The sequence below is a fragment of the Ictidomys tridecemlineatus genome, chromosome 3, assembly GCF_052094955.1.
Source record: "Ictidomys tridecemlineatus isolate mIctTri1 chromosome 3, mIctTri1.hap1, whole genome shotgun sequence".
Classification (NCBI taxonomy): Eukaryota; Metazoa; Chordata; class Mammalia; order Rodentia; family Sciuridae; genus Ictidomys; species Ictidomys tridecemlineatus.
This window is the reverse complement of record NC_135479.1, coordinates 204,744,137-204,760,924: the sequence shown is the minus strand read 5'-3', so window position 1 is coordinate 204,760,924 and position 16,788 is coordinate 204,744,137. Positions and strand designations below refer to the sequence as shown.

The window sequence follows — 16,788 nt, the reverse complement described above, 5'->3', positions numbered from 1 at the left end:
ACTTCCGGGAAAGATTATACTATTGAAATTGTTAAACATTGTTGAACGTCATTGTAGCTTTTTCTTGATTGATGTTTATAGAAGGTATTTTAGTTTTATATAAAGTAACTAAGCATTTTCCAAATTGTTTTTGATAGCTTTTACTTAAAATCTAATCTAATTAAAAATTAAAGGTTCCACTTCCTCCTAATGGACAAATGCCAGGATATGGACTTCTTCCTACACCTCCATTTCCTCCCATGGCTCAGCCTGTGATTCCTCCAACTCCACCAGTACAGCAGACTTTCCAACCTCCTTTTCAGGCACAAAATGAACCACTTACACAGAAGCCACATCAGCAGGTAAAATTTTATTAGATTGCTAATTATTGTTTTGGTTGACTCAGATTTTTTTTAACTTTATGTATATTTTTTATTCTAATTTGTTATATATGACAGTGCATTTCAGTTTATATTACACATATAGAGACAATTTTTCATATCTCTGGTTGTACACAGAGTCACAAGTTGCCTTGATTTTTATGGACGTTTCTGCTTTTCTGTTTGCCATCTTTGTTTTTTAATATGAAGAAGGAAAAAAAAAAAAACCACTGTGGGCATATATTAAACCCTCATTATCTGTGCTCCACGTTTTTCACCTGGAAAGTGGACATATAATACTTCCGGTTTCCACAGGGATCTGTGAGGTTTGAGATAGAGTATAGAAGACATAATCAATGCCTAGTTTACTGTCTTAAAGTGTTATATAATGTCCAGAAATTGAGAATTGCCAAAATATGACATTTTGTTTTGTTATTTTAAGTGATGACCACTTTATTAGAAATTTGGTCCCAAGTAACTAAAAGATGAAGACATAATCTCTTTGGAGCAAGAGTTTTTTAATTTAGTATTTGTTAAATTTTGGCCTCTAGAATTTGCAGTTTCTTATTTTATGATGGTTTTGTTTTTAAGGAAATGGAAGTGGAACAGCCTTGTATTCCAGAAGTTAAGCGGCATATGTCTGATAGCAGAAAGTCAAGATCTAGGTCAGCATCCAGGTAATTTAGAGAAAATGTCTTACCAATCCTGTATGTCTTAGAAGACATATAGGTGAAAAACAAATAAGGTTATTTTAATGAATAGCACTTTATATTCATACATGGGGTAAAGGAGAAACACAAATACTGATTTTAAAAAGAAAAATCTAAGGTCTGTCATCTTACCCATGTTTTCTTCAAGTTGATCTGGTGTCTATTTATATAGAATAGCATGGTATTAGAAAAAGAATATACTCAAAGTTCCTTTACAACTTTTATCAACCAACAAAAGTGAGAGAGTAAAGCCTTCTTGGGTTAAGTATTTAATTGCTGCAGAAAAGAAGACTTTCCTAATTAAAGTAGCAGTGCCTTAACCATGAAAATTTACTTCTTAAATTATAATTTAGTTTCAGAGGAACTGAAGATGATAGATACTTTTATATGCTGATAACCTTTCTTATTTAAATTATATGCATGCTTTCTATCCTCAGGCATACTAAAGATCTTTAAAATGAGTTCCTGACTAATCTTAAATATCCAAAACATTAAATTACCTAGTTGTTTTTTTCCCCTCTAACTTAATATGAGTATGTATTTTCTATTTTTTTCTCCATGTATTATCCATCCTCCTAATAAAAATATTAGGTCACCAAAAAGGAGACGATCTAGATCTGGTTCTAGATCTCGAAGGTCTCGTCATCGACGTTCCCGATCACGGTCCAGGGATAGACGCCGACATTCTCCTCGATCTCGATCCCAAGAAAGGCGTGATCGAGAAAAAGAGAGGGAACGGAGACAAAAAGGCCTGCCTCAAATCAAACCAGAAACTGCAAGTGGTAAATAACCCTTCATATTCAAACTTCCTGTATTATTTTTTATATGGTTGGTTTAATATGTTTTATAACCGTGAGCAGAGCCATAAATGAAATATTATCACTATGTTGTTTTATTCCAAATATTGCTTTCTTGTGTCTTGTTTGAATTTAACCATTTACAGGATATATTAACTTGCATAATTACATGAATCTCATCAGATATCTTTAGAATGTTTAATAAGGTATGCTATATTCTTGTTATAAATCAGTAACTATTATAAAGATTTTAATTCATAGTAATTTCTGGGGCATATAAAATTTCTGACTCTATAAAGCTTATTGCCTAGAATACAGCATAAAAGAAAAAGTGTAGACACCCAAGAGTTGGGAAAGGATATCTCCATGTAGTGAATAAAACACTGAGTTAGTTTTTATGTTAGTTTTAAATGAAGAGACTCAAGTCCTGGTTCTACTGTTTATTGGCAAGGTGACTGGGCAAATTATTGCTTCTTTGACCTCAGACTTCATTGAGATCTTTGGTCTAAGTACAAAAAGACCAGTTTTTCTAACTCTTAAGTATGCCTTTAACTATTCTGGTTCCATTTCTAGAAGTGCTAATACAATTTTCTAAATTTAAAAAATTTTGTATAGGAATTTTCTGTGTTAAACTTTAGGTATCATAGATGTGCTCATATATTTTATGTAACTTTTTAAAAATGTAACATGAAGTTTACTTATTAAATGTGAATATTTTTACAGTCATTCTTTTATTTTCAGTTTGCAGTACTACACTCTGGGTGGGACAGCTGGACAAAAGGACTACTCAACAGGACGTTGCCAGTCTATTGGAAGAGTTTGGTCCCATTGAATCAATTAATGTGAGTATTTATTTAATTATTTAATGAAAGTGGAGCAGATGTGAGTAATATCATTTTTCGAAATTAAGGACTTGAGATTTGAGTTATAATTTCCATAGACTTGTAGAAGTCTATGGACTTGTGGCTACATGTTTAGGTGTTCTGAGTCTGTGCTCAGCACTCTGTATTTAATATTTCTTAGACTGTGAAGTTTAATTTTAAAATTTTTGCTATGAAAGTCTACTTATGGCAAGTGACTTTGGCCATAGTTTATTCTGCATTGGCTGTTGGGTTGAGGAGTAGGACTGTTGAACCTGGTTATTATATCTTGTTTTCTTTTTTTTTTTTCTTGGTAATAAAATGTTTTGGAGCAGATGATTCCTCCCAGGGGCTGTGCCTATATTGTTATGGTTCATAGGCAAGATGCTTATCGTGCCCTGCAGAAACTGAGCCGTGGAAACTATAAAGTAAATCAAAAATCCATAAAGGTAAAGTTTTATAATTATTTTTTATTTTAATGTGGAATTAATATGTTGCTTTTTAAAAACTAATTTGGGCTTAGTTATGACTTGAGGCATTTCAGATATATCCTTTTAAAATTCTTTTTTTTTTTTTAATTTTTTTTTTTAAAGAGAGAGTGAGAGAGGAGAGAGAGAGAGAGAATTTTTAATATTCATTTTTTAGTTCTCGGCGGACACAACATCTTTGTTGGTATGTGGTGCTGAGGATCGAACCCGGGCCGCACGCATGCCAGGCGAGCGCGCTACCGCTTGAGCCACATCCCTAGCCCCTTTTAAAATTCTTAACAAAACCTATAATGTTTATTAAAACACAATTTTAAATGTTCAGTGAATAGTAGAAATTGAAGGGAGGTGCTGGGTGTAGAACCCAGGGCCTCACAGAAGTATAGCTGTAGACTATCCCCTTGTTTAAGATAGATAGTATCATCAAATATAATTGATTGATGCCTTAAATAAAATGTGTTTTAGCATATTTTTTGAGATTTATTACTATCTCAAAATGAACTGTGAAAAATGATTGTTAATGATATAGAAAATGATTCCGGTACAAAGCCTTTCATATCCTCCCCACCTCCCATCCCGAGAAATCAAAGACATTGTTTCATCAATGTCCTCTAACGTTTTTATTTGTTTCAATTTGTTTTGTTTTTCAGTACTGGGCATAGACCCAGTTCGCTCTACCACTGACCTGCATCCCCACCACTTTTATTTTTTTAGACAGGATTGTTCTAAGTTGCCCAGGCTGGCCTGGCACTTATGAGTCCTCCTTTGTCATCCTCCTGGATTACAGACGTGTCCATTCTATCTGGCTCCTAAAGTCCTGTTTTAGTTTTATTATTAAAAAGATTTTTTGTCTAATGTTGATTAATTGCCAGGATTCCATAGACTTTCAAAAATGACACCCAGCATGCCAGGCTATATAGGAAACTTTCAGTCTCTCTAATGAACTTATTTTCTATGAGCTTTACAATGGCTGGGCTGGGTAGTTAGGGTCAGGGTGAGGGTTGATAAGGGAGCAGTTGCCATTGAAATTTTCAGCTGAGGACAAAATGAAGGTATAGCCAGTTCATGTTGAGAGTAAAAGTCTGAGATCCAGAAATAACTAGTGCCAATGTTCCTTTACTTCCTACATCCAAATGAGTAGCATGATGAGTAGTGAACTCTTTAAGACTTATAGTGTCCTTTTCCCTTCATATTTTCACTAATGGTGAAATAGATTGCCTGGGCCTTAAACAAAGGAATAAAAGCAGATTACAAGCAGTATTGGGATGTAGAACTTGGCGTTACCTATATTCCATGGGACAAAGTCAAGCCTGAGGAACTGGAGAGTTTTTGTGAAGGAGGAATGTTGGACAGTGATACACTTAACCCAGGTAAAACTGTCATTTCTTTTACAGTTCATTTATTCGCTTGGAAGTGTGTTTGTTTAATAAAATATCTGGTTTGTTCTTTATAAGAAAAAATTCTAGAGATTTAACACCAACACAAGGCTCAAAAAGTTTTGAATTTGGGAGGATTACATATTTAAGGTTTTTGAATTAGAGATGGTCCTGCCTGTAAAATCTGCAAATATTCTGAAACATTTCTAGTCCCAGGCATTTTGGATAAGGGGTACTCAACTTGTACTCTACTTTAATGCAGTGCTTCATCATAATTTCTTTGGAAATTTTTAAATGTTCAGAGAAGCAATGAAAAGAAAATGTGTAAGACTAGGAGGTTCAGTTACCTCTGGTTATTAATATTACAGATGCCAGATTGACAGTAAGGTTGCAGTGGGGAAAAATAGAAAAATATATAGGCATGACCAATAGATTAATAGATAACAGGAACAAAGGCATAAAGTGGCTTGGAAAATAGAATGAGCATTCAAAGTAATCTTGAAGTAGGAGTGATGTTTGAGAGCCAGAATTGGGTAAAAAAAAAAAGTGCTATACTATTCCCAAACGCCACCTTATCCTTCCATGATGCATGGTGCCTTCACTTAAGGATAGAGCTTGGTTTCTGTTCAGGCAGTCAGACCTACTATCTTCCAGGTATCTGGGAGACTCTGAACCAAAACTAAAAAGGCTGGGGAAGTGGTAGTCCTGAAGCTCATACACAGTGGAGTGGGGGCGTTCCTTTAAAAGAAGGAGAATCTCTGATGGATTAGTGTTCTAGAGGACAGAATGGAAAGATACTTACCTATTTTTCATTTGACTAGAAGGTATGTGGAAACATGTGAGAGGATATCCGAGTTATTCTTTAATATTAGAGAAAGTTTATTTAGTACACTCCTGTGGTTAAAAACAGACTCTAGAGCAGGGTATGTCTGGGATGAATCCCCTACCACTTACTAGGAACGCGACTTTGGGTAAATTGTCTTGGCTTTCCTCATTTGTAAAATGGGAATATAATAGTAATCTACTTTAGATAGCTGTGAAAATGTTAGTATACATAAGTGTTTAGGATGTGGCTAGCACACTGTAAGCACTTTTTTCCATGTTTTTTATTGTTCCTTAATTTAAATAATTTATTGTTTATCAAATTCACATAGGAATTTCTGTATTAATTTGGCTCCGAGTTTTATAATCTCATTGTTACATTTCTTTAAATTTTATAGATTGGAAAGGAATTCCCAAGAAGCCTGAAAATGAAGTTGCTCAAAATGGAGGTGCAGAAAGCTCACATACAGAACCAGTATCACCCATACCTAAACCTTTACCTGTGCCTGTACCTCCTATTCCTGTTCCTGCACCTATAACAGTGCCACCTCCACAGGTGAGAATATTTGGGACATAGTTTAAACCTTTATAGATCTTATTGTAGTCGTATGTCAGTCAGAACCACAAGTACATACATATGCATATTTTTTATATTTTGGCATATCATGTCATTTATAATCTCTATAACACTTTCTTTTCATAAATATATTGCTTTACCATCGGTTTAGATTGTTCACTGTCTTAAAATATTCTAGACATTAATTCTAATTATTAGTTTTGTAGGTACATACTCTTTTTTTCTTATGGGTCCTTTATTCTTCAAAATATTATTTTCTGAAGGAATTTGGATATGCACCCAGTACAGCTGCTTTGAGGGAAGGGGAGCCTCTTAATCTTCAGTTTCAATGGTGCCATCATGAATTTTTTTTTAACAGATATTGAAAGCTAGTTAATAAGCTGAGTGTCAATTAACATAATGAGAGGTATATTATTAGAAAAAAAAACCTTTGCTATGTAGTTAATTCACCTGGTGCTTCAAAAGAAAAAATGCACATTCTGATAGAATTGCGTTTGAGTTCCAGCTCCATTGTTTGTACTTAGCAATGTGGCTTTGAGCAAAGCACCTAACTTTCCCAAGCTTTGGCTTTGTGTTCCTCTTAGGTCAGAGTTGTTTTGAGGAATAAATGAGACAATGTGTGTTAAGCACTCAGCATATTTCCTAGCATATAATAATAATAATGAGAAAACATTTGGGTGAAATTTATAAATACTTGATCCATAGTTCTGAATCAGATAAATCTGATCTGTCACAAAAATAGGTTATCTGGTCTCTTGATTTTCTCTCAATGTAAGGGGAAAATTACATGTTTTGATATATAAACAGTAGCTGGCATTTGTTGGCTATTTAGTATAAAGTGTCAGGTACCAGTAATTAATGTGTATTTACTCAGTACCATAATTATGTGATATTGGCACATATCCCTTTTTTTCATATTGGGATTTGAACACTGAAGTACTTGAACACTAAACCATTTCCCCATCACCTGATATTGTATTTTATTTAGAGACAGGGTCTCACTGAGTTGATTAGTGCCTCGATTTTGCCGCGGCTAGTTTTGAACTCACAATCCTGTCTCAGCCTCCCAAGCCGCTGGGATTACAGGCATGTATATACCACCATGCCCGGCTGGCATGTTTCCATTTTAGAAAGTTTAAATAGCTTGCTTCCCCCACATGTAGCCACCTAAGAAGAGAGTAGAGACAACTTAGCTCCAGGATTTGTGTTCTTAGCCACTAGGTGATTGCTAAGTAGCACTTCTTAGAGCTAGAGTTCCCAAAATTCATTGAACTTTGAAACATTTTTAAAGGTATCATTTGCTTTCAGAGCACCAGTGGATGCTGATGAAATAGAGTGTGAATTTGCATTCCTGAAGGAGAAAACAAAACTTCCCTTTTCTCTCATTTGATTTATCTTTATGTCATATTTATTTAATTGTATCACAAGTTATATCTTATAACTAATTTATTGATAGAGTAAGCACAAATTTAGAAACATTTAGTTTTCCAGCAATAAAATATTTATTTCATCTAAATATACTGTGTGAGGGCAGTTAGGTGGATAATTCCATTTTTATTTTTGTTTCTTTCTAGGTCCCACCACATCAGCCGGGTCCTCCTGTAGTTGGTGCTCTCCAGCCACCCACATTCACACCTCCTTTGGGAATTCCCCCTCCAGGTTTTGGTCCTGGTGTTCCTCCACCACCTCCTCCACCACCATTTTTGCGCCCAGGATTCAATCCAATGCATCTACCACCAGGTACACTAAGTTGTTTGAAAAGACATTCTTTTAGAATCTGAAATGAAGTGATACAAAAATTGACATTATTTTTCTTACTTTAGGTTTTCTTCCTCCTGGACCCCCACCTCCTATAACTCCACCAGTATCCATTCCTCCTCCTCACACTCCACCAATAAGCATCCCAAACTGTAAGCATGTTTTTCCATTGTGTTTACTTGACCTTTTCAAGCTGGGGGTAGAAGGGAGAATGAACCAGTAATAGGATCTATAGTGTGGCAGAAGAATGTTGACCAGGAAGATAATTAATTATTCAGCTTCACATGTTGATGTAATTATATTCCTTAGCTACTATCGCTGGTATAAATGAAGACACTACAAAAGACTTATCTATTGGAAATCCCATTCCAACAGTGGTGTCTGGGGCTAGAGGAAATGCCGAGTCTGGTGACAGTGTGAAAATGTATGGCTCTGCTGTGCCACCTGCTGCACCCACGAATCTGCCTACCCCTCCTGTAACCCAGCCTGTTTCACTTCTTGGTAAGTTAATTTTTTTTTTATCACTAGTTTCCCCACCCAAGTTAGGTATCTTAAAAATAACGTTAATTTTGGAGAAGTGGTCTCTTAGGCTAGTTTTCTTTGAGGAAAATCTTCTTAAATCAAATGTGTGTTTATAAGAAACCTCAAAGGTGGCATCATGCTTATTTGTCTTGAATAAATGTTTGGATTTCCACATCTTAGTTTGGTACAAAAAATGATTAATCTCCTATGTAAAAGAAATTGTTACAGAATTCTTGATTAACATACCTTCTTACTCTTCCAGTTTCAGAAAAATATTTCTTTGATGATATAGGTTTTTCTTTGTCTGGATCAGTTTTTATCCATCTGAAACCTCTGAACTTTGATAGCATTTTTTGTAGGATGGCAAATCATCTTTGCTACATTGCAATAAAATGACTGGTTTCTGAGTAATAGTTTCAGCTCCTGAGGAACCACTTTCCCTCTGACTCCTCAGTTTTCTCCTGATGGAGTTTATATTCTTTATCTACAACCTCACTACTGCAATTAAGAAAGGTATGACTTAATTTTTTTACATCTTTAGGAGGGCTTAGTCTGGCTGGCTTAAATTATAAAAATATGTCACAGTTAATTTTAGTAGAGCATCTTTAAATTAATATATTTTTATATTTGAAGTAGTTATTGCCAAGTATAACTAACATTTTATTCTCCTAATGGGAAGATAATGCTTACTTCCTGAAAGTTATAGTATTCTAGAACTGTGAGCCCACTATGTTTGTAGAGGTATGTGTATACACATTTGCTTTTATCATCTTAGTTTTTTTTTTTTTTAAGGGAAAAACCATTGGTTACCTCTGAAATAGGTGTAGGAACTATGGGACATCAGTTTATGATGAAGGATTTTTATGCTTTCACTTATTCCTTTGATATTTTTGTAAATTTTGATGATATAAATATACATATACACACACAGATGTATATACACACACATTTATACTACAAGCCAATGGCATTCTGTGTATTCTGGCCTCTTCAAGACTGAGCTCAGGCCCACAGTCAACTTGATTTTTTATTTCCCTTAGGATACAGATTGGGAAATAATAAAAGACGATTTGAAACTAAAATTTATCACAAGTAATTTAGCAGTATTTATCATAATGATGGAAAGTGATTTGTTTTAATAAGAAGGTTGCTTAAGAGATCTACATTGTAATGAAAATTGTAGTAGAAGCAACATCACACAGGAACCAAAGAACCTTAACATCTTTGTGGCTTGTTGTCATGCTTAAAAATATATATGTATTTTAGTTGTAGTTAGACACAATACCTTTATTTTACTTATTTATTTTTATGTGGTACTGAGGAACAAACCCAGGCCCTCGAACATGCTAGGCAAAAGCTCTACTGCTGAGCCAGAACCCAAGCCCTAATGCCTTTTTTTTTTTCTTTTTTTATATTTTTAAGATGGTTGCACCAGGGTCACAGAATCTGAATCATAGAATTTTCTGATCAACCCCCTTCTCTCCATATTTTCTCTACCTACATACACCTTCAGTTATGAATTCATTTTGAAATGAAATTTTGTCTGTGGTCACTCTGGACTGTTGACAAAATTATGTGCATTTGTGTTTTTCTCTGGGCTTAGTAAATTCATTGAATGAGGGGAAAGATTTCATGATCTCCAAGAGTTTAATAATTACTGCTTTCAAACAATACTGAAGAGTAAGTACTTGCCTCTGATTTAACAATAGATCTTGAAAACCTATTTATTTATTTACTTACTTTGGTACTGGGGATTAAACCCAGGGACATTTAACCACTGAGCCACAACCCGAGTCCTTTTTTGTATTTTATTTAGAGACAAGGTTTCACTGAATTGCTCAGGCCCTTGCTGAGTTGCTGAGGCTGGCTTTGAACTCATGAACCTGCCTCAGCTTCCTGAGCCACTGGGATTACAGGTGTGCACCACTGTACCCAGGCTGGCCCTTTTTTCCTTACCACTACTGAACAGACAGTTTAGCCTCTGCATCCAACATGTGAAACAAAATATAACACAGAAAAAAAAAAGCTAGTAAACTTGAAAAGTAAACTTAGTTTTACATTATGGTAAAACCTAACTTTTACATTATGGTAAAAGCAGGCTTTTTGGAGAAGGGACATGGATTTTTCTGCTGAATAGCTATCATTTATACTCATTCTAAGGCTTCTGGCATAATACTATTTCCTCATTACCACCTATTGTTCTCTTGCCCACTGGTTGCCATCTTCACAGAGTCATCTGTTATAAGATTCATAAAAGGATTACATTCCCACAGTATTTCTTGAATGTGTCTACCAATATTTAATGATAAATTCTTGTCCATCCCCCCCTTTTTTTTTTACTTGAAAAGGTAAGCTTTACTCATGGTGTATACTTGGCAGGTTCAAAACTGCTTTTTCAAAATAAGATTCTTGTCTGCAAATAAAGAAGGAGTGGTTAAAACAGACTAACCATAGTCCCATCATTTTGATGAAGGAATGCAGTAATCCCATTGCAGTATTGCAGTACTAAAGGATCAGTGATTTCAGTAGAGGTATTACTGGTGTGCTCCAGGTGTGGAGTATTGGAGCTGATGCTTCTGGTTTTCTCTTGGTGCTCTAATGTTTTCTTTTAAGTTCATAAAAGGAAATGCTGTGCTGACCAGAAAACTTGTAAGCCTAGAAGTTGACACTGAACTCTCATTTCCTCACCTGTAAAGGGGAGTAAAAGTGACATTGACACACCAAGGTGTCATAATTATTGGGGGTAAAACATCCGCCACAGGGTAGGCATTTAGTAAACAGTGGGTGTTATTACAGGTAAGAAATGATGTTTAGAACACTTAGGGAATATTTATACTTTGAAATCCTAAAATTCCTTTGGTTGTAATTCTTTGTTGGCAAACAGGAAAATAACTTATTAGGAGGAAGTATATCTTGACATAGTTGCCTCAGATATTTTCAAGGTAGATTAGACCACATCTTAAGTTCACACACTAAAAATTCCTTTATTTGGCTTACTGAGAAAATGTGTGTGTTAAATCATCGTGGTGTTCATTTAAATAGCATAACTTGCTATCTAAATTGGTTCCATTGATGATATCCAATAGTTATCTTATAATGGAAGATAAATGTGTCATTGAGACTTAACTGAGCTCTTAGATCATAATTTCTAAAATATGCCAATAAAGTAGCAGGGGCCAAACAAATGTTCAAGATATCTCCAAACAGTCTGTTTTGAGGCTTGATTATAATGGGAGGAGGCATTAGGATGCCTTAAGGATAATTTGGTTTAAGAATTTTCTGTATTATCAGACTTCAGTGTGGGCATTAGTTTGGAGTGACTGCCGGTCTCTGGATCTAGGCTGAGGTAGTTCGCCTGACCCCTGCTACTAGATATGAAGAGAATTAAATTCCCATCATTAGACATGATTCTTTTGGTGATACTGGAAATAGAAAAATACCAGATATACAATAATAATTTATTGCTAATTGATTTTAAAGAAATCTGTACTTAATAGCTCACAAGCCAAAGTAGTTACTAGCACAGGGCTGGTTTCATAAAAGCTAAAGATAACATTGTGCAGTTGTTGGTCATTTAGGAGAGGAGAAAAATTAAAGATCACAGCAATTCAGTTCATTCTCTTGACTGTATCTGTGTTTACTTTTCTCAAAAACTTTTGTATAATAATGTATCTCTAACATGATGTACAGCATATTTTTATTAAAAAGTTCATTGTAAATGTGAAGTTTGGGTTACTTTGGTGTTCCAAACAATAAAAAAAATACACACAAAAAAAATGTTTGTTTGTGTTACCTATCTCTACCGTGTTACCAGGCTATCCAGAATGTTTTCAAGCAAAAACTAATGTCGGTTGAATTCATTCCTTTGTGGATAATTAAAGCCTTTTGTCAAATACAGTAATCATTAATATAAAGAGACCTCTCACCATTTTTGTTGCACTACTGCAAATGATGGTAAAGTAAGAATTGAGTATTTGTAAGATCCTTTTTTACTTATAACTTTTGTAGCCAGAGGTTTTAAAGAGTCACAAATTATTGGCCTATTAGGCTGAACTGCTAGGCAAGTGTTGTGATAAACTCATTCCCTGTGTAGCCTCAGTAGATATTTGACTTTATTCTAAACTTGGGCACCTTGAGAAATATGGAGACAAAATTGATTTGTGAATTATTAAACACTTGTGTTTGCTTTTGTGCAATAGTTATAATCCCTAAAACTGCCTAGGAGGCAAATGATTTTACCAGCCATTTCAGAAATTCCTTTAAGATAGGTATTTAATTGATGATGATTTCACTTAGCTTTGGATTTCTTTGCCTAGTCTCTAAAATTTTGAGGTTTTTTTAGAGCTAGTAATTTTTAACAACATTTAAATTAGAACATTAGAGCACCAATCTTTTAGTAATGTATTAAGTCATTAACGATGAAAGAAAACCTGGAGAAGATTCTAGAAATTAGGAGTTTTAAAAACATAATACAGCCTAATTTTAAAGAACAGTTTTTGCACTTTAATATTTATTTTGAACTTTAGTGTATGATTTGATTACGTTAAATTATAAGGCAGAAAGTATGATAGATACTTGATTTGGTACCCCCAAAATGTAATGACTTCATCCTGTTCTTCATGAGGCTTTAAACATTTATTTTATTTTTATGTGATGCTGAGGATAGAACCCAGGGCTCACACGTGCTAGGTGAGTACTCTACCACTGAGCCACAACCCCAGCCTCAGGAGATTTAAAATATTTGAATTGGTATTTCACTTGTGTTACACAGAATAGAAATAGTTCTTAAATATGCATTACAATGTCCTCAACTTAGTATATGACATTATTCCGTGCATAAAGTAGTGATTTTTCCACGACAAATATTGAACTTGGAATATGAATTTATGCATGAATATACACTATATATTCTCCAAGAAGACTCAGCACTTCAAGCAAAACACGAGTAGTCATGTGCAAAAAATCCAGAGCACTTTTACATTCTCTCTCTGCATGTCACCCTGGGCTCTCTAGGCTGGTGTAGAATACTAGCCTGAAGACTATCTTTAAACTTAAATGTCTCTCTGAGAGACATCTTGAGGAAGGTGGAAGAGCAGAAACTTTGGACTCTATCTAGGTTGATTTTGGCAGACAAATATTGCTATGAAGAATTTCAGGTAAGACTTTACCAGGTTCACATTAAAAATAAAATTGCCTATGGACAATCACATTTATGATAGGTTAACTGTATATTTCAAACTTACATTCTCTAATAGTGAAATTCTTAACTCTTAAGTTGTAGCTGTTTGGCTTTGTCAATTTTTATAAAATTCTTAGCAATTAATATGCAAGCTAAAATTCTAAAACACAAATATAAGTGATGTGCAGGAAAAAATGAGCATTCAAAGACTACTATACATTATTTTGCAGAAAATCCATGGAGTTGTGGTTTTGTGGGTTGTTTGTTTTTTTGTGTTGTTGTTGTTTTTGTTTTCCCCCCTCCCTACCAGGGATTGAACTCGGGCACTCAACCACTGATCGATATCCCCAGCCCTATTTCATATTTTATTTAGACACCGGGTCTCACTGAATTGCTAAGAGCCTCACCATTGCTGAGGCTGGCTTTGAACTCATGATCTTCCTGTCTCAGCCTCCTGAGCCTCTGGGATTACAGGTGTGCACCACCATGCCCTGCCATGGAGTCTTTTTTAAAAAGATGGTAATCAGTCTGATTTCAGAGTTCCCCCCCCCTTATTGTAGATGTTATGGAAACATAGCTTAATATTCCCTTATGCTAAAAATGAATATCTCAGTATACCTAAAATATATATTACTGAAAACTGAAGTTTCTCTTAAAGATCTTCCTAATATTCTAAGGAAAAAAAAATGTGTTTATATAAGTCTTAATATCATGCAATCTAAATGAAATATGCTTCTCTCATTCTTGAAATCTGGCTCCTTATTCTTCATTCTCAGCTGTCAGAACACAATGCCTACTATAAGAATCAACTGGGAGTGTCTTCAAAATAAATGTACCTAAGTACATTAATTGGTGAATCTAGGCAAAGGAAATACATGTGTCAATTGTACTGTTTTTGCAGTTTTCTGAAGGTCTGAAATCATAAAAGGAAAACACTTTTGTTCATTAAATAAATGTTTACATATTTTTATATTTGCCTAGAGGCATTGGTGGAAGAGATAAGAGTGGTTGATACATTTTTTTTCTTCATGCATGTGAAATTCCATTTTAAACTCATGCAAAATGCCACCATGACTGTCGTAGTGTTGAGATCAAATTTTAAAAAGGTAGAACAGATTGGTACAGAAAAGGAAATTCATAGAAAAACACATCCTTTTTCAAAAGTCCAGGTTTTCCTAAGTTTATGCAGAAATAATTCTCACCTTCCAAGGGTCATATTCCTAGACCTGTTGCCTGTTTTTATCCCAAGAGGTACCTTCTCTTTTACATTGGGCATCACCTTTGCAACTAGCATTATTGTGTGCCAGGCACCCTCCCGGGTGCTAACAATACCATCATGAACAAAATGAAACCTACTTTCTTGGAGTTTATATTTAGTAGGGACTTGGATAACAAGTAAACTAACAACTGTACAAGGAGATATTCCTGTGAAGATAGACTGTTAGGGGATTTGAGGGTATCACACGGATGTGCCATTTTCAATTGGATGGGAAAACAAAAACCTGAATATTAAGCTACGTAAATATAGACAAAAGGCATTTCAGGTAGAGAGGTAAGAATAAAGAGAAATCTTAATTAAGAGGGAACTTGATTTGATTGAGGGACCATAAGGGGCTGCTACAGCTGGAGCAGGTTAAGCCCCAAGTAAAGAGTGACAAGAGGTGAGTGCAGACAAGTGCAATACCAAGTGGAACAGGGTTTTGGCTTGTGTTTTGATCTCATTTACATTTTTCAAGGGATTATTGCAGCTATAGAGAACAAATAATAATGGAAGTTGGTAAAAGTAGAATGAATGGTGTGTTTGGATTCTGGTGCAGTGAAGGGATAAGGGTTTACATTCAAAATGTTTTGAAGACAACCTTTAGAATTGCCTCATTACTTAAGTATAATTTGTAAAAGAAGTCAAGAATTTAACAAGATTTTTACTTAAGCAATTTGTAAAGTGTTTACTGCCATTCCCGAGATACACAAATGTGTAGGATTTGGGAAGTGGGTATTACGTTTGAATGTTGGCTGTTTTAACTTTGATACACAGGTGCAAATGTCAAGTAAACCAACTTAAATCTAGAGATGTAAATCCTGGTGATGAAGATCATATTTAAAGACATGGGGCCTATAAGGGTTGTGTAGGGAGAAACTATGAATAGAGAAGTGGCAAGAGGACAAAGTCAAAGAATCCTTCAACATTTAGCCTTTGAGAACACGGTACCGAGCTAAAACATATATAGTTTCACCTGCTAGGAACTCCTCCAGGCAGCTGGTATATGGTCATCATTTAAGCCTTAGAATCCTATGAGATGAACCCCATTTTATAATTGAGAAAACTGCAACCAGTAGGCAAGGGTGCATAAGAAGGAAACATTTTGGAGACCATGGGAAGAGCCTTCATAGGAAAGAGGGAGAGATGAACTGCCAGATGGCATTGATGATTCAAGATGCTGAGCTTTGCCAGCTGGAAGGCTCCTGGTGACCTGGAGAAAGAGATTTTCCTGAATGATGGTTCAAAAATCCAATGACAGATGGTCAGAAGAAAATGGTGGTTGAAGACAAGGGTACAATTGTGACTTTGAACATTCCTGAGGTTTGCCATGTAGAGGAGCAATAAAATGGAGTGGTAGCTGAAAATATACAGGATGGGGAAGTTAGTTTTGTTTTCCTAAAAATGCAAATAATGTTAGCATGCTGATTATTCAGCATCGATAGGAGAATTTTGGCACAAGAAACAAATGCTAGGTTGATAGGTAAGAGGAGGTGGATCCAGGATAGAAACAAAAGGCTTCATCTTTGAAATGTGGGTGGTCATAGACCGAAGGAATAACTTCACTGGTAGGCAGATGAAAGTCCTTTGCTAAAGGACTTTTTTTTTTTTTTTAAGGTAAACTAGGATAAAATGAAACATGGTGTGTCCATATAATGGACTATTACTTGGTAATAAAATAAAATGAAGTACATGCATAGGGTGCTATAAAACATGGATGAACCTTGGAAAGGTGCCAGGTGATAAAGGAAGCCAGCCATAATAATAGTCCATGTGTGTGAAGTGTTGAGACTAGGCAAGTCCATAGAGACAGGAAATAGGTTATGTGTTTGCCTGTCTGGGTGGGAGTGAAAGAAGGAGTGATGGCTAAAGAATGCAGGGTTTCTTTGGGGGATAATGAAAATGTTCTACATTGATTTTGATGGTTGCCAATTCTGTGAATACACTAAAAAGCATTAAATTGCATGCTTTATGTGAGTAAGTTGCAGATTATATGAATTTTATCTTTTGTGAAGTTTTTATGGAATAAATGAGCTAGGAATAGACCGAAAATGAAGGAGAAACAAACATGAAATAGGTAGGACA

General features: G+C 35.1%; 1 protein-coding gene across 4 annotated transcripts in view; it reads left to right on the top strand.

Moving 5' to 3' along the window:
* The window catches only part of Scaf4 (SR-related CTD associated factor 4), a 68,396-nt gene that overhangs the window by 35,022 nt on the left and 16,586 nt on the right, over window positions 1–16,788 (top strand). The window contains exons 10-19 of one of the 4 annotated variants that reach the window (XM_078044528.1): window positions 174–341; window positions 951–1,024; window positions 1,661–1,851; window positions 2,608–2,708; window positions 3,062–3,175; window positions 4,425–4,581; window positions 5,808–5,965; window positions 7,561–7,726; window positions 7,810–7,896; window positions 8,120–8,245. In XM_078044528.1, the coding sequence (XP_077900654.1) occupies window positions 174–341; window positions 951–1,024; window positions 1,661–1,851; window positions 2,608–2,708; window positions 3,062–3,175; window positions 4,425–4,581; window positions 5,808–5,965; window positions 7,561–7,726; window positions 7,810–7,896; window positions 8,120–8,245 (1,342 nt within the window). Of the gene's footprint in view, window positions 1–173; window positions 342–950; window positions 1,037–1,660; window positions 1,852–2,607; window positions 2,709–3,061; window positions 3,176–4,424; window positions 4,582–5,807; window positions 5,966–7,560; window positions 7,727–7,809; window positions 7,897–8,053; window positions 8,246–16,788 lie in introns of all 4 variants that reach the window. The other 3 variants (XM_078044526.1, XM_078044527.1, XM_078044525.1) reach the window with 3 other exon arrangements.